We start from the raw sequence: 26,486 nt of genomic DNA on the forward strand, positions 1-26,486 counted from the left end.
TTATACAGTCAGGGAACTAAAGCATCAAATGTGGTGAATGTGAAACTTGTTTAGTGGAGGAAATAGGTGGATGTTGCGAAACCAGATTCAGAGAGCACACAAACACAGCCGACAACTGTAAATCTTCATTTACTGCACATCTGCGAAACCATAATCGTAGCACCGACAGCAACGAGGAATCTTTAAAAGTCCTGCATACGGTAGAGAAAGACAGTTAAATGGATGCTCTAGAAGAAATTGAAATTTAAAGTGCCTTGAAAGAACAACCACAATGCATAATCCATGAACAAACAGACCTCAAAATATAAAAAATTCGCGATAATTTTAGAGATTTGCTCTAACGTATTGTAAGTGCACACTTTTAGGTGTCGGATATACGCAATCTACTTAAAATCACGTTACGTAAGATTGGCTATTGACTAGTATCGCTGATTAGTTGTTCTCTGATTAGCATATTACGTTGTTACCTCTGCCTAATGTAAACCTATGTGTTAAAATCTGTCGGCCGGAGTGGCCGAGCGGTTCTAGGGGCTTCAGTCTGGAACCGCGCACACGCGACAGTCGCAGGTTCGAATCCTACCTCAGGCATGGATGTGTGTGATGTCCTTAGGTTAGTTAGATTTAAGTAGTTCTAAGTTCTAGGTGACTGATGACCTCCGATGATAAGTCCCATAGTGCTCAGAGCCATTTGAAGCATTTTTTTGTTAAAATCTTGTTAGTACTGTATCTGCAAAATTGGTTGTAGCTAGTGATAATCGTTCTGTAAATTGTTCTCGTTACATTGTATTATGTTTTGTAGATAACTGAAAATGGCTTAACGCCGAAATTACAATCGTTAAAAAAAGTTCTAACAGCTGGAACCAAGATGACAAAAATAAATAAATAAATAAATAAAAAAGAGAAATTTCGTCAAATTACCAATAGTGATGCAACCTCTGTACATTAGCGATCTGGATGCCTAGGAACTTCACAAATGTCGCATCATAGAGAATGCGTGGACTGATATCTATTTACATCGTTTGAAATTGGGTGATACGAGTTTCGTCATATTAATGCTTAAGCTGTCTGCCGTGGGCCAGTTATAAGCCAGTTTCATTATTCCCTTGGTTCTGCCTCGAATAAAGGACTGCCCCCTTTATGAGTATACGTGAATCTACTCTAAACGTCAGAGTTCCAATGGACTGTCCAATGTCTCCGATAAATTGGTTATCCAGGTCAAGAGTAGGATTGGGCCAAGTGCTGAATCTTTCGGGACACCATGGTTAACTTTTCCATTTAATGTTCCCCACTCTGAAATTAGTCTTACTTTTATGGTACCATTTGTTAATGTGACTCTCCATATTTTATTACCAGTAATCAAAAATTCCATTCGCGGAGAAAGTCACGCGCTCGACTCGGTTTGCCAGCGACGCTTCGCGGGCAGCCCCAGTGGCCGCGTATGAGCCGCACCTCTGTGCCGTCCCCCTGCGCTGGCGGGTGGGCGCGCGCGTGTTATCTGTCAATGGCGCGCCATATGTTTTCATTACGCGGCGGCATTATTTGGCGGGGGATCCAGGAGGCTGACGCGGCCGCTGACAAATGAAACGGCGGGCCGACGTGGCGCCGCCCGGCGTCGAGAGAGGCGGCGGCCGCCGACGCCGGCGCCGGCGTCGCGTGGGCGTCGCCAGTCAAGGCGGCTCAGCGCCCCCGTACTTCCGCGTCGGTGGGTTCGCGTAGGCTTAGAGCGGCGGCGTGCTTCGCGGCAAGCGGCTAGACTGACTCTTCCCCCGTCTCCCGCAACATCTCTCTCACGGAAACACGTAGACAGCCTACTGTTCTGCACTCACAGGGTTACCTTGGCGTAGAGGAACAACTGAAAGGTTTGAAAGCGAATGAATCATCCAATCTTGTTTTCCGAAGAGTAATCTACGACGTTGGCCCCTTGCATCGCCTGCATCTGTCGTGAATCTCTCGCATAGCACAAAGTCCCAAACGACTGGAAAAATCGCAGGTGACTTAATTATACGAGGGTCATTCCAAAAGAAATGCACACTATTTTCGTAAAAATACAGTTTTCATTCTGCATGTGTGAAAGTTTTACCGTGTGTAGATACATCCTTCCCGCTTGTTTTCAAACGTAGCTCAACCTGTTCCCATGAGTGGCGCCGTCACAGCATGTTTTCAAGATGGCTGCTACACTTGACGTTCGTCAGAAGCAACGTGCTGTCATAGAATTCCTGTGCTGTGAAAACGAACAGTGGGAAACATCCACAAGCGGTTGAAAAAGGTGTATGGAGATGCTGCTGTCGATCGCAGTACAGTTTGTAGGTGGGCAAGCAGCTTACGTGATGAAAGCGGGCACGGCAGTATTGAGGATTGTCCTCGCAGCGGCAAGCCTCGTACTGCACACACTCCAGACAATGTGCAGAGAGTTAACGAATTGGTGACTGCTGACAGAAGCATCACAGTGAACGAATTAGAGTTAAAAAAGGTTTGTGCCAGGTGGGTTCCCAGGATGTTGACAGTGGCTCACAAAGAAACAAGAAAAACGGTATGCGACGAACTTTTGGAAAAGTACGAGAGAGGTGGAGATTAATTTCTTGGAAGTATTGTGACAGGTGATGAAACATGGCTCCATCGTTTTTCACCAGAGACGAAGAGTCAATCAATGGAGTGGTATAATGCAATATCACCAAAAAAAAAAAAAAAATTCAAAACCACACCTTCCGCTGGAAAAGTTATGGCTAGAATGTTTTTCGATTCCGGAGGACTCTTGCTTTCGGACTTTATGCCAAGTGGAACCACCATAAATTCTGATGCCTATGTGACGACACTGAAGAAACTTCAAGCTCGACTGAGTCGTGTTCGACCACATCGGCAGAAGCAGGATGTTTCGCTGTTGCACGGCCACATGTCAGTCACAAAACCATGGAAGCGATCACAAAACTCGGATAGACAACACTGAAACACCCGCCTTATAGTCCTGACCTGGCTCCATGTGACTATCATCTCTTTGGGAAACTGAAAGACTCTCTTCGTGGAACAAGGTTTGAAGATGATGACTCCCTTATGCACGCTGCCAAACAGTGGCTCCAACAGGTTGGTGCAGAATTTTACCGTGCAGATATACAGACGGTGGTTCCAAGATGGCGTAAGGCAGTTGAGAGGGATGGAAATTATGTGAAGAAATGAAAATATTGTTCCTAAAGGATGTATCTACACACTGTAAAACTTTCAAACATGTAGAATAAGAGATGGATTTAAAAAAAATAGTGTGCATTTCTTTTGGAGTGACCCTCGTACAAGAAGGGTAAAAGAACGGACTCGCAAAATTACCGGCCAATATCCTTGAGACCCCTGCAAATTCTTTGAACGTATTTTCAGTTAGAATATACACTCCTGGAAATGGAAAAAAGAACACATTGACACCGGTGTGTCAGACCCACCATACTTGCTCCTGACACTGCGAGAGGGCTGTACAAGCAATGATCACACGCACGGCACAGCGGACACACCAGGAACCGCGGTGTTGGCCGTCGAATGGCGCTAGCTGCGCAGCATTTGTGCACCGCCGCCGTCAGTGTCAGCCGGTTTGCCGTGGCATACGGAGCTCCATCGCAGTCTTTAACACTGGTAGCATGCCGCGACAGCGTGGACGTGAACCGTATGTGCAGCTGACGGACTTTGAGCGAGGGCGTATAGTGGGCATGCGGGAGGCTGGGTGGACGTATCGCCGAATTGCTCAACACGTGGGGCGTGAGGTCTCCACAGTACATCGATGTTGTCGCCAGTGGTCGGCGGAAGGTGCACGTGCCCGTCGACCTGGGACCGGACCGCAGCGACGCACGGATGCACGCCAAGACCGTAGGATCCTACGCAGTGCCGTAGGGGACCGCACCGCCACTTCCCAGCAAATTAGGGACACTGTTGCTCCTGGGGTATCGGCGAGGACCATTCGCAACCGTCTCCATGAAGCTGGGCTACGGTCCCGCACACCGTTAGGCCGTCTTCCGCTCACGCCCTAACATCGTGCAGCCCGCCTCCAGTGGTGTCGCGACAGGCGTGAATGGAGGGACGAATGGAGACGTGTCGTCTTCAGCGATGAGAGTCGCTTCTGCCTTGGTGCCAATGATGGTCGTATGCGTGTTTGGCGCCGTGCAGGTGAGCGCCACAATCAGGACTGCATACGACCGAGGCACACAGGGTCAACACCCGGCATCATGGTGTGGGGAGCGATCTCCTACACTGGCCGTACACCACTGGTGATCGTCGAGGGGACACTGAATAGTGCACGGTACATCCAAACCGCCATCGAACCCATCGTTCTACCACTCCTAGACCGGCAAGGGAACTTGCTGTTCCAACAGGACAATGCACGTCCGCATGTATCCCGTGCCACCCAACGTGCTCTAGAAGGTGTACGTCAGCTACCCTGGCCAGCAAGATCTCCGGATCTGTCCCCCATTGAGCATGTTTGGGACTGGATGAAGCGTCGTCTCACGCGGTCTGCACGTCGAGCACGAACGCTGTTCCAACTGTGGCGCCAGGTGGAAATGGCATGGCAAGCCGTTCCACAGGACTACATCCAGCATCTCTACGATCGTCTCCATGGGAGAATATCAGCCTGCATTGCTGCGAAAGGTGGATATACACTGTACTAGTGCCGACATTGTGCATGCTCTGTTGCCTGTGTCTATGTGCCTGTGGTTCTGTCAGTGTGATCATGTGATGTATCTGACCCCAGGAATGTGTCAATAAAGTTTCCCCTTCCTGGGACAATGAATTCACGGTGTTCTTATTTCAATTTCCAGGAGTGTAATAAACTTTCTTGAGACTCAGAATCTTATGACCACGAATCAGCATAGTTTTGGAAAGCATCGGTCATGCGAAACTCAGATTACTCTTTCCTCTCATGATATACTATGTCTCAAGGACAACAAGCAGATACCATGTTTCTAGACTTCCGGAAGGCGATGCCCCATTACAGGCTGTTAACGAAGGTAGGAGCATATGCAGTTCAGAGATGATTTGTTAAGCTCCAAGATTTCTTAAGCAATAGAACCCATTATGTTGTCCTCGACGGCGACTGTTAATGAGAGAAGGCTATCGTCACAAGTGCCCCAGGGTAGTGTGATAGGACCGCTGTTGTTCTCTATGTACCTGAATGATTTGGCGGACATGGTGGGACGCAGTCTGAGGTTGTTTGCTAATGATTTTGTGGCGTACGGTAACGTATCGAAGTTGACTGACTGTAGGAAGATGCAAGACGATTTATACAAAACTTCTAGTTAATTTGATGAATGGAATAACGTTGCAAAGCGCTATGAAATGGAACGAGCACGTAAGAACTGTGGTACGGAAGGCGAATCGTTGATTTTGGTTTATTGGGAGAATTTTAGCAAAGAGTGGTTCACCTGTAAAGGAGGCCGCATGTAGGTCGTTGGTGTGAACGATTCCTGAGTACTGCTAGAGTGTTTAAGGATCATAACAGGTCGGATTGAAGGGAGACATTGAAGCAGTTCGGAGGCGGGCTGCTAGATTTGTCACCCGTAGGTTCGAACAACACGTAAGTGCTACGGAGATGCAACACAAATGGGAATCCCTGGAGGGAAGGCAACGTTCTTTCCGAGAAAGACTATTGAGAAAATTTAGAGGACCGGCATTTGGAGCTGACTGCAGAACGATTTTACTGACGCCACAAACATTTAGAGTAAGGACCGCGAAGATATGAGAAATTGGGGCTCATACAGAGGCGTATAGATAGTCGTTTTTCCCTCGATCTATTTGCAAGTGGAACAGGAACGGAAATAACTAATAGTAGTACAGGGTACCCTCCGCCACACACCGTACGTTGACTTGGGAATATATATGTAGATGTATGTGTACCACATTGTTTTAACGAGATCTGGGTAGGTGCCAAGAATTAAGTCAAGTAACATGACATCAAAGAATGAGACAGTGTCAGTATGTATGAATATATCTGTAGACGCAAAGGTCAACAGGCTACAAGGCAATGTTCAGGAATGCGCTACTACACTATCTGATGAAAAGAATCGAGACGCCTCTTATTGGATTTAATGTCGGTATTCCACTCTTCGCCTTTACGACCACTTTACTCTGCTGGGGAAACTTACGAGATGCCAATGTCTGTGGAGGAACGGTAGCCTAATCTTCTTCAAGAGACGAAATCAGAGAAAGTGGTGATGATAGGCGCCAGGACTGGGGCGAAATCGACGTTCTAATTTATTTCACAGGCGCTCCATTGGGCTCAGGTCGTGACTTTGGACACGCCAGTCCACTTCAGGAATGCTACTGTCCACGGTCAATCGCCTCTAGTGCTGCTTTTGACAGGGTACACTGTCATGCTCATACAAGTACCACCACCGCGACCGAACTGTTCCCCTGTAGTATGTAGCACACGGTGCTGCAAAATATCTTCATATTCTTCCGTATTTAGCATTTCCTTAAGCGCAAGACAAGGATCGCACCCTAAACGTGAAAAACACCACAACACCATCTCCTCTGTAATTCATTATTGGCGCTACTCATGACGGCCGTTTAAGTTATTCATGCAGTCGCCAAATTAAAAAAAAAAAAAGCTTGAATCGTATTGGCATAGCCCATAGCGTGATTCTTCGCTCGAATTTACTTGCTTCCAATAATCGATTGTCAGTGACGCAGTTGTTTGCACCATTCAACCGTCGCTCACCACTGACTGTGTACATCTGTCGCTTTTGGAGAGCTGTTCGAGTCTTATACCCCATTAGTTTCGTCTAGGACATTTGCGTTACTCTGTATTTTGTGTTGTACGTTTTAAGCATATTACAGGCCTACTTATATTCATGAACGTATCTTTGCAAAAGCAAAGGTAACTGGGATAACCAACCATATAAATTACAGTTACATTATTACTCTGTATATCCTATGATAAATTATGATGAATAATTCATTCATTATTAATTGGGCTACAGCGTAGATGTAGTGCAAAAAATTACTTTAACTAAACAACTGGTTTCAACTCTTAGTATCATCAACTGTGATATTCTTTCCACTAGAAGTCTAAAACACAACTTTAAATATTTGTACACTCTTTGGAATATAAACTAATCCAATGAAAATATATAATCTAAATTAATTACGTTCTACGCCCGTAATAATGCACGCATTTATCCTACGCTCAGCAACTTCCCCGAGCATCACTTCGACACAACCGTCATCATCATTCAACAATGAGATCTACATACAAACGATAACACGTTCTTCAGTTGAAACTTCTTTTATCGAGTTGTGGATACTGCCACAGTTTCGGCTCTATAGCCATTTGAATTTATTTATTAATTTATTGATTAAGTTATTGGTATTTAACGATACTGGTAAGCACACATTATGTTCTCCAGAGCAGTGCCTGCCACAAGAAAAAAATAAAAAACAGTGAGTAATACCATCAAATTAATCTTACAATCTTAATATTCTTTCCGCATACAGTGCTCACTTTTTCGTCTCTGTATTTGCCACAGATGCACGACCCCCACAATGCTCCAAACCAAATTGTATCATCTGATGATGAATCGCCAGGTGATTCGAAACTAGTCATGAATAAATAAAAATTGAAGAAAAAACGGTGACTGGTTGCAGTAATTCCTGAAACCTTTATTTATTATCATCTTATGGTAATTAGAATAGTAATGAATTACCTGAAAACGCTCATAGAGCCGAAATTTTTGACGAAAATATTATTTAGGCAATTCTACATGACTGTGACTTACAAAATTACGAAAATTAATGAAAGCTACGTTGTTTGTAGTAACTGCATATACGCAGCCGTAACCTTTTTTAACATTCGGTTGGAATTTTGGGGGGGGGGGGGGGGGGTTGAAAGTGGTCTTTCGGTAAGATTCTACTACGGTTGTCGTTGAAAGCTTCCTTCTGGAGCCAAACATGTTTCATTCAGTAGTTCTCTATGTATAGGCATATGCTTTGCCTTACACCTATTTCACAGTAATTACTGTTTCCTATGTAGTGAGTATACGTCATAGACAATTCTTGAAGAGATTTAGAAGAAAAACTGTGTGTGTGTGTGAGTGTGTTTTTTTCGGTTTTAATGGGTCATCGACAGCGTAACTATTAGCTACTGAAGTCAGTGTTATTTCTGGGCTAATGTCTGGTAAGAAATCGCACTGTTATACCGGGTGGTGCATTGATCGTGACCGGGCCAAATATCTCACGAAATAAGCGTCAAACGAAAAAACTACAAAGAACAAAATTTGTCTAGATTGAAGGCGCTATGATGTGCCCGCTAGATGACGCTGCCATAGGTCAAACGGATATCAACTGTGTTTTTGGAAATAGGAACCTCCATTTTTTGTTACGTTACCGCTGTTGGTGAATGACGCTTCGTCGCTAAACAGAACGCGTGCAAGGAATCTGTTATCGTCCCATAATTTCTCTTGTGCCCAGTGGCAGAACTGTACACGACGTTCAAAGTCGTCGCCATGCAATTCCTGATGCATAGAAATATGGTACGGGTGCAATCGATGTTGATGTAGCATTCTCAACACCTACGTTTTTGAGATTCCCGATTCTCGCACAATTTGTCTGCTACTGATGTGCGGATTAGCCGCGACAGCAGCTAAAACACATACTTGGGAATCATCATTTGTTGCAGGTCGTGGTTGACGTTTCACATGTGGCTGAACACTTCCTGTTTCCTTAAATAAAGTAACTATCCGGCGAACGGTCCGGACACTTGGATGATGTCGTCCAGCATACCGAGCAGCATACATAACGCACGCCAGTTGGGCATTTTGATCACAACAGCCATACGTCAACACGATATCGCCTTTTCCGCAATTGTTAAACGGTCCATTAAAACACGGGTACTGTATCACGAAGCAAATACCGTCCGCACTGGTGGAATGTGAAACGTCCCCTTTGAACAATTATACATGACTGTGCTTAAACTGACATACAATATTTTTAGCGCAACGCAATCTGACTTTCAAAATTCCCTACTAAAGAATGGCCCTGACTAACGTTAAACTATACCTTTCGCAAATCACTTACCTCACAAAAATCTTCGCTGCTGAAGCTACTGCAATACAGCGAGCGCCACTACTGCCAGCTAAATAAAAGATTCAAACTATGGAAGGCACTAACTACTGATAGGGATAGTTAGCAAATGAAAGATATTAATAGAGAACGAACAATGTATTTACCTTAATATCATGACAAGTCATAATATATATCAGTTCATGACAAATTAGAAACCTCAGCCATCTCTCTCCCCACATCCACCACTGCTGGCGGCTCACCTCCAACTGCGCAACGCTACGCGCTGTTCACAGCCAGCTGCCGCTGCCCAACACTACAATGGCAGACAACAATGCAAACTAGCCACAGACTGCACACAGCACAGCCAGTGATTTTCATATTGAGCGCTACGTAACGTTGTCAATAAGAAAACATAAACAGCCTACTTACAAATGTTACGTGATACCACTTACACGTTTGTGACTATTACAGCGCCATCTATCACAAAGCGAAAAAAGTGGTCCAACTAAAACATTCATATTTCTTTACGTACTACACGATTATGTAATCAAAATAGGGGTTCTTATTTAAAAAAAAAAACGCACTTTATATCCGTTTGACATGTGGCAGCGCCATCTAGCGGGCCAACCATAGCGCCATCTGGTTTCTCCCTTCAAGCTAGACAAGTTTCGTTCTTTGTAGTTTTTTCGTTTGATGCTTATTTCGTGAGATATTTGGCCCGATCATTATCAATGGACCACCCTGCATAGCCGCCACGACTTTCTTCGTCGAGCGGCAAGGAAATATGGTACAATCCGAGTTACGACAACGATCGTGGAATCTTCCCAGGCCTTTTCGCGAGTGAGCTGTGAGTGTGGTGGTTTATCCGCTCTGGCTTATCGCCGTATAAGAGTGTTATCGGTGACCGAGGACGCATCTCCACGTCCCATCTGTGCAAACATCGCAATTTACGTGAGCAGCGCAGGCCCTCCTCGTGCGTTTGCGCGCTGCAAGGTGTAGCGGCGTGGCTCGTCAGCTGTCCCCCTCTTTGTCCGCGGACACCGTCAATATTTGAGCAGTCTGCCCGTGCGCGTCAATCACTCCGAGGAGCTGCCCGCCCTTGAACGCGCTTATTGCTGCCTACGCACTGTCGCCTGTGGGGTAACGCAACCATCGATCACCGGCACTGCCGGCTAATAGCCTCCAAACACAAATGGATGCTTATCCGGAGGAACGACGTGTGAAAAGTCGTTCGTTAATCGTGAACAATGTCCCAAAAGCTTCTGAAGAGACAGCTTTAACAGAGCATAAACGAGAGATAAAACTTTCTCTTCAGTGCTTTAATGAATGAGACTCTTCCCCTTCTGTCGTATCGAGACACCATTGTGGTGACATGGAAGAGCAGTTGAACGAAATGGACAGTGTCTTGAAAGGAGGATATAACATGAACATCAACAAAAACAAAACGAGGATAATGGAATGTAGTCGACTTAAGTCGGGTGATGCTGAGGGAATTAGATTAGGATATGAGAAAATTTTAGTAGTAAAGGAGTTTTGCTATTTGGGGAGCAAAATAACTGATGATGTTCGAAGTTGAGAGGATATAAAATGTAGACTGGCAATGGCAAGGAAAGCGTTTTTGAAGAAGAGAAATTTGTTAACATCGAGTATAGATTTAAGTGTCAGGAAGTCTTTTCTGAAAGTATTTGCATGGACTGTAGCCATGTGTGGAAGTGAAACATGGGGGATAAATAGTTTGGACAAGAAGAGAATACAAGCTTTCGAAATGTGGTGCTACAGAAGAATGCTGAAGATTAGATGGGTAGATCACATAACTAATGAGGAGGTACTGAATAGAATTGGGGAGAAGAGGAGTTTGTGGCACAACTTGACAATAAGAAGGGACCGGTTGGTAGGACATCTTCTGAGGCATCAAGGGATTACAAATTTAGGATTGGAGGGCAGCTTGGAGGTTAAAAATCGTAACGGGAGACCAAGAGATGAATACACTAAGCAGATTCAGAAGGATGTAGGTTGCAGTAAGTACTGGGAGATGAAGAAGCTTGCACAGGACAGAGTAGCATGGAGAGCTGCATCAAACCAGTCTCAGGACTGAAGACAACAACAACACAATCCGAATGTGGATGGTTCCATTCCTGGAAGGGCGGTTGAAATTTATAGCATCAGTTACGTTGATAATTTTCAGTTTAGGTCCGTGGACGTGAAGTGAATAAAACCAGTTTTATATGGCCATCGTTGTTTCGCCTCTTTTTGTTTTGGAAGGCATCACCAGTGGTACAACAGATAGATGCTGCTCTACATGTGTGTTACTTTGCTGGTTTTAAAGCTGTTGTTCTGCTTTCAGTACATAGAATTTTGCTAGCGCAGTACTGTGTATATGAACATACGGTTCGAATTCCAAACAGTTCATTAAGAAAGTATGTGTGTTCATATACTCAGTGCTGTGCAATAGAAGTTTGACAGAATGAAAGCTGAAGAGCAGCTTTAAACTTGCGAAGCCATCACACATGTAGACCAGCATCTACCAAATTTGTCACAGATGATGCCTTCAACAGATAAAGGAGAAAGGCGTATGGCAATGTTCGAGAGACGTACAATAATTAATGTAACTCATTTTTTATCTGAAAGCAGTTTGGTTTCATTTAGGATTACAATACGCCACGTTATTCCCCAGCCCTTTGGCTGCAAAACCCTCTGTTTCGACGTAATCTACGTTTAGTCTATCGACGTGTCTATCTATCGCTTGAGTCTTGTCCCGCAGTTACGCAGGGTCAGCCATCGTTAATCGGATTTTGTATGTTAATGGTTAAGGGGCGGCCAGATGCCCTTCCTGCCACCACCCCGTACCCCCCGGGATGGAATTAGTGTACCCCAACTGCCTGCGTCGAGTGTAATCCATGGAATAGAGCGAATGTATTCAGATGTCTGCGAGCCGTGTAACTGAGGCGGAACATGGGGACCAGCCCGGCATTCCCCTAGCGTTATGTGAAAAACCGCCCAAAAACCACATCCAGGCTGGCCGGCACATCGGCCCTCGTCGTTAATCCGCCGGACGGATTCGATCCGGGGCCGGCGCGGCTACCCGAGTCCAGGAAGCAGCGTGCTAGCGCTCTCGGGTACCCTGGCGGGTAACATAAACTACGTTCAATGCGAAGGCCTTATTCCACATTACTGGGAGGGCTTGTATGCCAGTATGGTACCATTCTACTGGTCGACGTCTGAGCTAGCGCCTTACCTCTTCAATAACCTCCGTATCATCGAAGTACTGCTTCCCGCGGAGTGTATCCTCCATTGTGCCAAAAGATGGAAGTCAGAAGGTGCGAGATCTGGGCTGTAGGGTCGATGGGGTTATGTGAGCACTACCAACAGAGACGTCCAGTTGTGCAGCAAAGTGTTTGATTGTAATCCGTCGACCACCTTTCAACAATTCAGGAGTCACGGCTGTTTGTGGTCGACAGGTAGGCTAGAGATCGGACAGGTTTGCGCGGCCTTGTTGCAATGAAGACAGACGCGTCGCTTACCGGCTCACCGTGCTTTATTTCACTGCCACTTCTCTGTAGATATCCTCCAAGCGCCTGTGAATGTCTGTACCAACATTTAGCTCTCTACCTGGAGCGCTCGTCCGTTACAGACGCCATTCTATAGGTTACGTATGGCGCTACCGCCTGTCGGAACTTCATGAAACTATAAGGGCTGATTGGTTTAAAAAGTTGGTTGATTTTGGGACGGGGAGCAACCAGCGGATAGGGAAGCATGGGGAAGGAAGTCGGTCGAGCCCTTTCAAAGGAGCCATCCCGGCATTTGCCTGAAGCGAATTAGGGAAATCAAGAAAAGCCTAAATGAGGATGGGCGGACTTGGGTTTGAACCGCTGTCCTCTCGTGTGAGAGTCCAGTGTGCCGCCACCTGTGCCAAGTGGGAGTATTGCACGATGTCATGCAACAGATGCCGCATTTTTTCAACCGAAACTCGCCGAGAAAAAGATATGTTACAATATAAATGATGTATTAGATAACGACAGAATTTCCATGAGACTTTTGGCGGATGACACTGTTTTATACAGAGAAATAGCAACGCTGTAAAATTACTGCAGAAGATTGACGTTTCGAGCAGAGATTGTCAATTGACGAAAATGGTTCAAATGGCTCCAAGCACTATGGGACTTGACACCTGAGGTCATCAGCCCCTAGACATAGAACTACTTAAACCTAATTAACCTAAGGACATCACATGCATCCATGCCCGAAGCAGGATTCGAACCTGCGACCGTAGCAGCAGCGCGGCTCCGGACTGAAGCAGCTAGAACTGCTCGGTCACAGCAGTCGGCTGTCAATTGATCCTCAACATAAACAAATGTAACTTATTACGAATATTTAGACAAAAAGACCTTCTACTGGATGATTTCACGGTTACACTACAATAACCAGAAATGGTTACTTACATAATATGTTACAGAGTATTCGTAGAAGCGGTTTGAAGTGCAGCGCCCATATAGAACCAATCGTAGGTGTGTCACATGCCAGACTGGCATTCATTGCTAGAATCTTCAGGAACTGTAGTCCGTTGACAGAAGAAGTAGCTTATAAAACAGGCGCTCGAACAATGCTTTATTACTGCTCTTCTGTCTGGGATCCGTACCACATACGACTGATAGATCATATAGGATACGTACTACACACATTATGTGATCAAAAGTATCCGGACACCCCCAAAAACATACGTTTTTATCATTAGGTGCATTGTGCTGCCACCTACTGCCAGCGACCTCAGCAGTCATTAGAAATCGTAAGGGAGCAGAACGGGGCGCTCCACGGAACTCGCGGACTACGAACGTGATAAGGTCATTTGATTTCACTTGTGTCATACGCCCGTACGCGAGATTTCCACATTCCTAAACAGCGCTAGGTTCACTGTTTCTGATGTGATAGTGACGTGGAAACGTGAAGGGACACGTACAGTACAAAAGCGTACAGGCCGACCTCGTCTGTTGACTGACAGAGACCTCCAACAGTTGAAAAGGGTCGTAATGTGTAATAGACAGACATATATCCAGACCATCACACAGGAATTCCAAATTTAATCAGGATCTACTGCAAGTACTACGACAGTAAGGCGGGAGGTGAGAAAACTTGGATTTCATGGTCGAGCGGCTGCTCATGAGCTACACATCACGCTGGTAAATGCCAAACGACGCCTCGCATGCTCTAAGGAGCGTAAACATGGGACGACTTATCAGTGGAAAAAGAAATGGCTCCGAGCAATATGGGACTTAACTTTTGAGATCATCAGTCCCCTTAAACTTCGAACTACTTAAACATAACTAACCTAAGGACAGCACACACATCCATGACCGAGGTAGGATTCGAACCTGCAACCGTAGCGGTCGCGAGGTTCCAGACTGTAGCGCCTAGAACAGGCGGCCGGCTGAACAGTGAAAAAACTTTGTATGGGTTGACGAATCCCGGTACACAATGTGGTGATCCGATGGCAGGGTGTGGGTATGGGGAATGCCCGGTGAACGTCATCTGCCAACGGGTATACTGCCCACAGTAATATTCGGAGGCGGTGGTGTTGCGGTGTGGTCATTTTTTCTATGAAGGGGAGGGGGCTGGCACCCGTTGTTTTGCGTGGCACCATCACAGCACAGGCTTACAATGATGTTTTAAGCACCTTCTGGCTTCGCAGTGTTGAAGAGCAATTCGGAGATGGCGATTGCATCTTTCAACACGATCGAGTACCTGTACATAATGGACGGCCTCTGGCGGAGTAGTTACGCGACAGTAACATCCCTGTAATGGACTGGCTTGCCCAGAGTCCTGATCTGAATCCTATAGAGCACCTGTGGGATGTTCTGCAACGCCGACTTCGCGCCAGGCCTCACCGACCGACATCGATACCCCTCCTCAGTGCAGCACTCCGTGAAGAATGGGCTGCCACTCTCCAATAAACATTCCAGCACCTGACTGAACGTATGCCTGCGAGAGTGGAAGCTGTCATCCATGCTAAATTTGGGCCAACACCATACTGAATTCCAGCATTACCGATGGAGGGCGCCACGAACTTGTAAGCCATTTTCAGCCAGGTGTCCTGATACTTTTGATTACATAGTGTACGACTGATAGAGGGTGTAGAGAAGATACAAAGAAGAGCGAGATCATTTAGTTAACTCGGAAGAAGAAATGCTCAGCCAAATCCAATGGCAAACGCAGTAAGAGAGGCGTTGAGCACAACATTGTGTTTCACTGTTGAGCGTACGTTCCCAGAAGAATCAGATAGTATGTTGCTTTCTTTTACATATACTTCGTGAAAAGACCATTAAGATTAAATGAGTAAATTGGAGAGATTAGAGCCCACACTATGGCTTACCAGCTATCGTTCTTCTCTCGAACCACACGTGACTGGAACAGGAAAGGGGGAAGTTACATTGGTACAAGTGACTTCCAAAGTAGATGTCAATGTGGTAGATGTAGATATAGATACAAGCAGCAGAAATTATTATAATTCCATTTAAAAAATCGAAGACGATACCAAAATCTAACTAATATAGCTAAGAAAAGCGAATTGAAGTCGTTTATAAGGACTTTCTCCAATTTACTTAGATGAAAGCATAATTACAGTATCTTAAGGGGAGTTGGAACGCCCTCTCACAACAATGTTAAATTTAGTGACTTGGCTTCCCTGTATTTCAGGGACCAATGTGCCATTGACGTGCAAATTTTACAGGACATTAAAATGTATGTTCGGAGTCTAATGAACTACAATAATTGCGTTTCACTCACTGCTTTCGGAAAAACAATTTTTAAGTACACAGTTTTAATTTTGTGTAATTTTTTGTTCGTTATCCTAAATGATTGCAATTATACATAACGTTACGTTCATCTTTTAGTTCATCAGAATCAGGTTATGTGTCTTATTACTCCCTGTAAATTTGAATACTCTACACGAAGAGGTTTCTGAGATTTAGGAAAAATGCAACAGGAAGTCTAAATTTTCAGGAACGGCTTCTATGGTCTCAAAAAACTGTAACGCACTTAATATAAGCTTAATTTTTATTTTTAGTCGCTCAGAAGCACCCTGCACCATACTATACATCATTTTCTTGATATTTTTCCAAGCTTTATCTTCTTTTCTTCTTTATGGACTCCGTAGTGGCCAACTCTGCTGCATACTCTGTCGTATCAATGCGGATCTTGTCCATCCGTTCAAGTTGTCTGATGCAGTTTGCTCCAGGATTAATTAAATTAGTGTCTTCATTCCAATAACAACATTTTTTGGTAAGCGAGTCTATACAAGATTATTGAACGACTCGTTGGTATTTTGAGTCTGACTATGCAGAAACTTCTTCAGTAATTCAAGATTTGCCAGGTCTATGTAAATAGGTTTTATGATATCCATGACCGCAGCTGGGATTGAATGTTTATGGCTGTATAAACTGTTTCAGTACTGTACATTGCGTTAATTGCACCATGAATCAGGTCCTAGAGGGCAAAGGTGGTGTACTGGTTATTCTTCAGTTGACAGTCTGTGAAAGAAGGTAGCCTATACTGCCTGTTTCATTTTCAACAAATCCTCAGTATTACATATTTTGATGGCCATCCCATAATACCGCTGTAGTTCATCAATCATTTTGTCTGTCAGCCTGCGTCTTATGGTTTTACCATCAGAAAGTTTCTTCTCTCTCTAACTTTGTTTTAACTCCCTCAATCTGGTGCCCATCCTCTTCTGGACATGACCTTTATAACACAGCAATCCACAGCCTTCTATATAAATAATTACCGATTTTAATTGATCTTGAAGTAATGTCCGTAAAAATTTTAACATTTTCAACTGGTGTAGATTATATTAAAAAAATAAAATAAGATACTTCCCATGTTAGTTTACAAGTGATGTACACTCCTGGAAATGGAAAAAAGAACACATTGACACCGGTGTGTCAGACCCACCATACTTGCTCCGGACACTGCGAGAGGGCTGTACAAGCAATGATCACACGCACGGCACAGCGGACACACCAGGAACCGCGGTGTTGGCCGTCGAATGGCGCTAGCTGCGCAGCATTTGTGCACCGCCGCCGTTAGTGTCAGCCAGTTTGCCGTGGCATACGGAGCTCCATCGCAGTCTTTAACACTGGTAGCATGCCGCGACAGCGTGGACGTGAACCGTATGTGCAGTTGACGGACTTTGAGCGAGGGCGTATAGTGGGCATGCGGAAGGCCGGGTGGACGTACCGCCGAATTGCTCAACACGTGGGGCGTGAGGTCTCCACAGTACATCGATGTTGTCGCCAGTGGTCGGCGGAAGGTGCACGTGCCCGTCGACCTGGGACCGGACCGCAGCGACGCACGGATGCACGCCAAGACCGTAGGATCCTACGCAGTGCCGTAGGGGACCGCACCGCCACTTCCCAGCAAATTAGGGACACTGTTGCTCCTGGGGTATCGGCGAGGACCATTCGCAACCGTCTCCATGAAGCTGGGCTACGGTCCCGCACAACATTAGGCCGTCTTCCGCTCACGCCCCAACATCGTGCAGCCCGCCTCCAGTGGTGTCGCGACAGGCGTGAATGGAGGGACGAATGGAGACGTGTCGGCTTCAGCGATGAGAGTAGCTTCTGCCTTGGTGCCAATGATGGTCGTATGCCTGTTTGGCGCCGTGCAGGTGAGCGCCACAATCAGGGCTGCATACGACCGAGGCACACAGGGCCAACACCCGGTTTCATGGTGTGGGGAGCGATCTCCTACACTGGCCGTACACCACTGGTGATCGTCGAGGGGACACTGAATAGTGCACGGTACATCCAAACCGTCATCGAACCCATCGTTCTACCATTCCTATACCGGCAAGGGAACTTGCTGTTCCAACAGGACAATGCACGTCCGCATGTATCCCGTGCCACCCAACGTGCTCTAGAAGGTGTAAGTCAACTACCCTGGCCAGCAAGATCTCCGGATCTGTCCCCCATTGAGCATGTTTGGGACTGGATGGAGCGTCGTCTCACGCGGTCTGCACGTCCAGCACGAACGCTGGTCCAACTGAGGCGCCAGGTGGAAATGGCATGGCAAGCCGTTCCACAGGACTACATCCAGCATCTCTACGATCGTGTCCATGGGAGAATAGCAGCCTGCATTGCTGCGAAAGGTGGATATACACTGTACTAGTGCCGACATTGTGCATGCTCTGTTGCCTGTGTCTATGTGCCTGTGGTTCTGTCAGTGTGATCATGTGATGTATCTGACCCCAGGAATGTGTCAATAAAGTTTCCCCTTCCTGGGACAATGACTTCACGGTGTTCTTATTTCCATTTCATATCATTGTATATTATATAGATATGTGAGCTGCACGAGTTAGGATGTTACGTATCTTGGATTAATGATACACCTGTTATCTCCACTGCCATTAAGTGGGACACAACCGTACAAGGGTACGACAACGAATATTTACGCTTAAATATGGTGTAACACCGAAATTGCAGTTGCAGAATAAAACATTTTTGAGGCATAAGCGGTAAATGGCATCCTCTGAATTAAAAAAATTGAATTTTTATGTTGTGCAATCGCCGATAATCAGAATTTAAGAATGCTTTGACTCATAGTAAGTATCTTGTAGTGCGCAGCGTCGATGTCATGTTCCTTGTACGTATTTCTTTATGACGTTGCGGACAGACGCAAAGCGCTCCGTAGCAAGGGCAACTGGCCGTCACGGCAAATTCTAGGACTCCTGCATACCGTATGTATTCGTTACTGTGTGAAAAATTTGCCACGAGACTGGAGGCACTATTTCGTTACTCGAATGTTTACTTATACTCACGCAGTTCGTGTTCGGCTCGGGCCGGGTGGTCAGTTTCCGTATTTCACCAGTTCGTTATTTTAAGTGGCTTCCCCAGACGCATAGTAACGACTTGGTAGTCGCACATTCCTCCGGCTCGGTCAGAATCAACAGTATTCGTACTCCGCCGGTTCCTTACCCCCATAAACGTTTCGCGCGAGCAATAGATGGGATGAGTGGATTGTTCCGAAGCTGTATGTCTCTGACAGATCAACCGGGTTTATGGTGATTATAATTCTTGTGGGAATTGTACCGCGTCATAGTATAAAACACTTTGATTATAATTGTCTTCACACTGGCCCTGCGGAATCCTACGGAGTTATTTGCACCTAGATTACTTTTTAACAAAACGGTTAGTTCGATTGTAAAATTAAAATGTGATCGGAAGTGAATGGAGAGATTAGTTTTATTTTACAACGATCCCTTATATTACTCATACCAATTCACTGAATTGACATTAATGTTAGTTTAGTACACTTCTCGTTGGGTAGTGCAATCCTCATGCAGTAGAAAAAACAAACTTTGGGCTCTTTCGGAGAAGAACCATGAAACGAATAAAAATTTAACTTATATCGGCAATCATCATCAGTCAGAGGAGAATGCACAACGTATTTCGAAAAGAATTGTTAACGGGACTTCGATCTAACTGTGATAATTTATTTCCATCAGAGATGCGATACCCACAACAGGTTTCTACTCTGGAAGTGACAGCAGTGCGTCTATTGTACAGTCTCAAGGCTGAAGTAAGGAACAAAACAGGGCAACCAATCATCTCCAGAGAATATGGTACGGAAAAAGATTTAATGTAAAACTTACATATAACTTACAGCTAAACACTCCACCATTTTTCTGCTGTAGAAGTTTCAGGTTTTACAGAAGTACCACATAACGTGGAACCCAATTATAGAACTTCACCGTAACATTTTCTGAGAAATGGTGTACTTTATGCTCAGCTTATGTCAACAATGCCATTTTCCGTCTATTTATACTAAGAAATTGTACCAAAACGGGGCTTTTCTGACAGCAGTAAGGTGCGCTGCTGCCAGAACCAGCATTTTCTTCTTCGTACATAAACTGTAACACAGAAACTACCACATATAGCATTTAACTTTCAGAACTTTGAACCAAATGAGACACCGAAAAATAACTTTAACTACGAAATCTGATATTACAAAATAACCTTTTGACCTGTATCTGTCTGTAGTTCCCACTCCGCTACCTGCCGCGCCATTCATATGTCAGCAAACATCAGCGTTCTCGTTGCACAGCAGTAACGTCACGTTTTACACTCTTTATACGTAAAGAGATCCAGTGACGACAGTAACGAGTAAGGAATACTTTGTAGCGCTTCTCTGACGACACTATACTGAATAAATAAGATCCAAATTCTTGTCGTTACTTGTAAAGTCCTAGTGAATTCCGTAAACATCTCCTGTTTTGTTTCATTTAAAAAGCATGAGAAAGGGAAAACCTTATGAGGTGCCTGTATGAAGAGGAATAAGTCTGTGTCACTTGCCATTGTTCCTGTAGCTGCGTCATCTGCGTCGCCCTGTTTGACAACATGGTCAGACCTGACCCACATTTCGTCAAGCCGAACCACTTGTTCGATATTTATGCTACGGATGTCCCTCAAAAATCGGCATCGCCATGCAACTATATACTTCCTCTCCATAAAAAGCTTACAGCTGCAGAAATAGCCATAGTGAAAGCCTCGGTTGTGTAAAACTGTGGACAAGGATATGCGTCTCTTCTGAAGTCCTGATTCTTTAAGTGTGACCGGTAACTTCCTGAGTGTCGGATGTTCCTTCCTACGATAATAATCATAAGCTTGACGAAGAATCACATCCTCTGCAAACGAATCTCTGTTGGTAATTCGCTTATCCATTCGATGTTTTCCCCCAGGGGTGTAAAGTTCGTTGGTTCTTCAGCTTCCTTTTCCTTTGTCGAACATTTTCTTCTCAATATTCACAACAGTGTTTCTGTTTGTATTCAAGGCTGCAGCATTTCTGCCGATTACTTTGTTAAGGGACAGCACCAATATCCTGTACCAGTGTATTACACTACTGGCCATTAAAATTGCTCCACCAAGAAGAAATGCAGATGATAAACGGGTATTCATTGGACAAATATATTATACTAGAACTGACATGAGATTACATTTCACGCAATTTGCATGCATAGATCCTGAGAAATCGGTACCCAGAACAATTACCTCTGGCCGTAATAACGGCCTTGATACACCTGGGCATTGAGTCAAACAGAGCCTGGATGGGGTGTACAGGTACAGCTGCCCATGCAGCTTCAAGACGACACCACAGTTCATCAAGAGTAGTGACTGGCGTATTGTGACGAGCCAGTTGCTCGGCCACCATTGACCAGACGTTTTCAATTGGTGAGAGACCTGGAGAATGTGCTGGCCATGGCAGCAGTCGAACATTTTCTGTATCGAGAAAGGCCCGTACAGGACCTGCAACATCCGGTCGTGCATTATCCTGTTGAAATGAAGGGTTTCGCAGGGATCGAATGAGGGGTAGGGCCACGGGTCGTAACACATCTGAAATGTAAAGTCCACTGTTCAAAGTGCCGTCAATGCGAACAAGAGGTGACCGAGACGTGTAACCAATGGCACCCCATACCATCACGCCGGGTGATACGCCAGTATGGCGATGACGAATACACGCTTCCAATGTGCGTTCACCGCGCTGTCGCCAAACAAAGATGAGACTTTCATGATGCTGTAAACAGAACCTGAGTTCATCTGAAAAAATGACGTTTTGCAATACGTGCACCCAGTTTCGTCGTTGAGTACACCATGGCAGGCGCTCCTGTCTGTGATGCAGCGTCAAGGGTAACCGCAGCCATGTTCTCCGAGCTGATAGTCCATGCTGCTGCAAACGTCGTCGAACTGTTCGTGCAGATGGTTGTTGTCTTGCAAACGTCCCCATATGTTCACTCAGGGATCGAGACGTGGCTGCACGATCCGTTACAGCCATGCAGATAAGATGCCTGTCACCTGGACTGCTAGTGATACGAGACCATCGGGATCCAGCACGGTGTTCCGTATTACCCTCCTGAACCCACCGATTCCATATTCTGCTAACAGTCATTGGATCTCGACCAACGCGAGCAGCAATGTCGCGATACGATAAACCGCAATCGCGATATGCTACAATCCGACCTTTATCAAAGTCGGGAACGTGATGGTACGCATTTCTCCTCCTTACAAGAGGCATCACAACAACGTTTCACCAGGCAACGCCGGTCAAATGCTGTTTGTCTATGAGAAATCGGTTGGAAACTTTCCTCATGTCAGCGCGTTGTATGTGTCGCCACCGGTGCCAATCTTGTGTGAATGCTCTGAAAAGCTTATCATTTGCATATCACAGCATCTTCTTCCTGTCGGCTAAATTTCGCTTTTGCACGTAATGCGCAAACCATTTCTTCCGACTGTCCTCGTACGGCAATCGTCTGTCCAAGAGAACAAGGTTGAAATTTTCCACTTACAAATTTCGACAAACTTCCCGCTGATATCGTTGAGTACCACACAACGAATAAAAGTAATAACGAATAACAGTAACAACGAATAACAATAAGAACAAATAAAACAGTAATAACTCCTACACACAGAAAGTCTCAGGGAGCAACAATCGCACAGGTCAGCAACCTGACTGCAACGGAACCTCACTACAAGCAGGAGACGTTGTATTACGGTATATTGATAATTTTTACTTATGAACCGTCTGACAGCAACTGGATAAAACATAATTTTAGTGCGGTACGCGTTTCGCCTTTATTTTCTGAAAGGCACCATCAGTGGCCTGGAATATGTACATATGTTAGCTATTTAATTTACATTTTTGTCACTGTGCCTATAGGTTATAAACAGTTCTGGTGGTATTTCCTATTAAGTAGTAATGTTTTGAACTGTACTTACAAGGTGTGTGGACAATTTCTACGCCCCTGTTGCATTTTTGGTGTTGTTCTTCATCTTATGAATGTCAATTCCACAGCACTATGAACTGAAAGTTTGTTTCGATGCAATGTTTTGGTTTCTGTTGCCGACTGTCAAATGTTTTTGCCAAAGATCGAATATTATTGCCAAGCTTTCGAGTGTAAATATTGAAGTATCTGTGATCTGTTCGTGTGTGTTTGTGGGGGTGTGGGGGGGGGGGGGGGGGGAGAGTTTGTTTGTTTTATGTTATCATTTCCTTTATTAAGTGTAGTAGGGAGCATGTGCTGATGTGTGTTTGTTCATTTATCACATGTTTGTTTTCTGCTATGGTTTTCTGGATGTGGAAGTTTTCTTGCGTTTGTATAAGATGTTTGTCATGGTTGCTTATTCTCATTATTTTCATCTCTTGTTCCATGTTTGTAGGATGATGGTTATGGTGTTTTAAATTCTCTGCAAATGTGGAATGGTTTGTTTCATACTCCCAACATCTGATATGTTCTTTGTATCGTGTTTCAAAATTCCTGCATGTAATGCCTATGTATACTGCATCACAACTTTGACATTCAAGCTTATGTATTCCTGATTGTTGGAATTTGTCCCTCTTGGTATCTGGCTGGCTTAGGTGTGATTAGAGGGTTTGCCCAGGCTTATATGCTATTTTGAAGCCCTGTCTCTTTAGGATGTTTGCAACTCTGTGTGTTAGTTTATGTGTGTAGGTCATGGTGTACCATCTGGTTCTTTTCTGTGTGGTGCTGTCATTGTGTGTGTTTGTTGAGTGTGTTTGTAAGTTTTCAGCTTGTGAGTTCTCTTGTATTCTGGAAATGTTGTGTTTGGTTTGTATTTGTGTTTTTATTTTTTGATTGAGCCTGTGTACCACATGTGTGTCATATCCGTTGTTCCTAGCTATTTGTATGACTGTACTCATTTCTTGTTCATAGTTTCTCTTGATGAGTGGGATTCTGTTTAATTTATGTAACATTGTAAGGTCCCCTTAGAAAAATTATACATGACTATGCTTAAACTGACACACAATATTTTTTTAGCGCAACGCAATCTGACGTTCAATAATGCCTACAAGAGAATGGCCCTGACTAAATTAACCTATACGTTTCACAAATCACTTACCTCACAAAAATCTTCGTTACTCGAACTACTGCAATACAGCGAGCGCCACTGCTGCCAGCTAAATAAAACATTAAAACTACTGAAGGCACTAACTACTGACAGGCATAGTTAGCAAATGAAAGATTTTGACAGAGAACAAACAATGTATTTACCTTAATAGTGTTCAAAAGTCGTAATATATATACCAGTCCATGATATCCAATATTACAAATTTACTCTTTCTGATGGACACACGTCCAGATCGTCCGCTCTCAAAATTCCGCCATCTCCCTCCCCACACCCACCACTGCTGGCGGCTTACCTCCAACTGCGCAACGCTACGCGCTGTTAACAGCCAACTGTCCAACACTACAATAGGAAATTCCAACAATGCCACCCAGCCACAGACTGCACACAGCACAGTCAGTGATTTTTATACAGAGCGCTAGGTGGCGGTGGCGCTACCAATATAAGAACCTAAACAGCCTACTTACAACATGTATCTTAGTGCTGCAAGTTTCTGGCTGTGGGGGTGGTTGGATTTGGAATGTATTATTGTGTCTGTGGCTACTGGTTTTCTAAAGATGTTAAATGTATGTTTGCCATTTTCTTTTTTTTATTGTAATGTTAAGAAAATTTATTTGTTTTTTTTTTCGTGTTCAAGTTTGAATTTTTTGTTCTAACAATTAAATTAAATGTAAATGAAATAGGAAACATCTGTACATATTCCAGGCCACTGATGATGCCCTGCAGAAAATAAAGGTGAAACGCGCATTGCACTAAAATTGTGTTTTATTCAGTTGCTGTCAGACGGTCCATAAGTAAAAATTATCAGTATACCGTAATATTACACGCAACTGAGGAAGGCAGGACTACAAAAGTTGAGGAAGCGTTGTGGTGGTGGAGTGAAGCTTTGGAAAGTTCGGGATTTTTCTGCAGCTGCAGGTAGCTTCTGTCCTCGCTATCAATCGTATGAACTTTTTGGGTAGGTCCTAGGCTTTAGTTATGCAGACACGAGGACTCACCGCGCCGAGGAAGACGTATCCCAGCTCCTGGGCCAGCGCTCCGGCCGCTCGCGGCCCGCCCTCCAGCCGCACCACCCACTCGTTGCTGAAGTGCAGTGCGTTCTGCACGCCGTCGTGCGCCAGGCCGGCGCCCGCCAGCACCGCCAGCAGCAGTTGCACCCACATAGCCATCTGGAAGCATTACGGCACCCGCGTAAACAGCCGGTACGTTCCTTACCCAGCCTCACACCAGTTCTACAGGGTGGTATTGCGAATACATAGAAAGAAGGATGCTTTATTGTATGATTATATGATAGCGGAACAAACACTGGTAGCAGTTACTTCTGTAAAATATCTGGGAGTATGCGTGCGGAACGATTTGAAGTAGAATGATCATGAAAAATTAATTGTTGGTAGGCGGGTGCCAGGCTGAGATTCCTTGGGAGAGTCCTTAGAAAATGTATTCCATCAACAAAGGAGGTGGCTTACAAAACACTAGTTCGGCCTATACTTGAGTATTGCTCATCAGTGTGGGATCCGTACCAGATCGGGTTGACGGAGGAGATAGAGAACATCCAAAGAAGAGCGGCGCGTTTCGTCACAGGGTTATTTCGTAAGCGTGATAGCGTTACGGAGATGTTAAGTAAACTCAAGTGGCAGACTCCGCAAGAGAGGCGCTCTGCATCGCGGTGTAGCTTGCTCGCCAGGTTTCGAGAGGGAGCGTTTCTGGATCAGGTATCGAATATATTGCTTCCCCCTACTTATACTTTCCGAGAAGATCACGAATGTAAAATTAGAGAGATTCGAGCGCGTACGGAGGCTTTCAGACAGTCGTTCTTCCCGCGAACCATACGCGACTGGAACAGAAAAGGGAGGTAATGACCGTGGCACGTAAAGTGTCCTCCGCCACACATCGTTGTATGGCTTGCGGAGTATAAATGTAGATGTAGATGTAGATGTGGTCCATTGATAGTGACCGGGCCAAATATCTCACGAAACGATAAAACTACAAAGAACGAAACTCGTCTAGCTGGAAGGGGAAAACCAGATGCCGCTACGGTTGGCCTGCTAGATGGCGCTGCCATAGGTCAAACGGATATCAACTGCGTTTTTTAAAAAAATAGGAACCTCTATTTTTATTACATATCCGTTTAGTACGCAAAGAAATATGAATGTTTTAGTTGGACCACTTTTTTCGCTTTGTGATAGATGCTGCTGTAATAGTCACAAACGATCGTGTGAAACCCAGCTCGCGCTATTCGTCCACGAGACTCAGAGGGCCATAGACACGGGTTCCCATGTAGATGCCGTGCTTCTTGACTTCCGCAAGGCGTTCAATACAGTTCCCCATAGTCGTTTAATGAACAAAGTAGGAGCATATAGACTATCAGACTGATTGCATTGAACAGTTCCTGGATAACAGAACGCAGCATGTCATTCTCAATGGAGAGAAGTCTTCCGAAGTGAGACTGATTTCAGGTGTGAAGCAGGGGAGTGTCGTAGGACCGTTGCTATTCACAATATACATAAATGACCTTGTGGATGACATCGCAAGTTCACTGAGCCTTTTTGC

General features: G+C 44.9%; 1 protein-coding gene across 2 annotated transcripts in view; it reads right to left on the reverse strand.

Annotated features, from left to right (window-relative positions):
• LOC126412741 (neuroendocrine convertase 1-like) overlaps positions 1-26,486 on the reverse strand; it is a 492,712-nt gene that overhangs the window by 335,242 nt on the left and 130,984 nt on the right. For both annotated transcript variants that reach the window (XM_050082477.1, XM_050082478.1), the window contains exon 2: positions 24,935-25,105. In XM_050082477.1, coding sequence (XP_049938434.1) covers positions 24,935-25,105 — 171 coding nt within the window. The remainder of the gene's footprint in view (positions 1-24,934; positions 25,106-26,486) is intronic.

The sequence above is a fragment of the Schistocerca serialis genome, chromosome 7 (assembly GCF_023864345.2).
Source record: "Schistocerca serialis cubense isolate TAMUIC-IGC-003099 chromosome 7, iqSchSeri2.2, whole genome shotgun sequence".
Classification (NCBI taxonomy): domain Eukaryota; kingdom Metazoa; phylum Arthropoda; class Insecta; order Orthoptera; family Acrididae; genus Schistocerca; species Schistocerca serialis.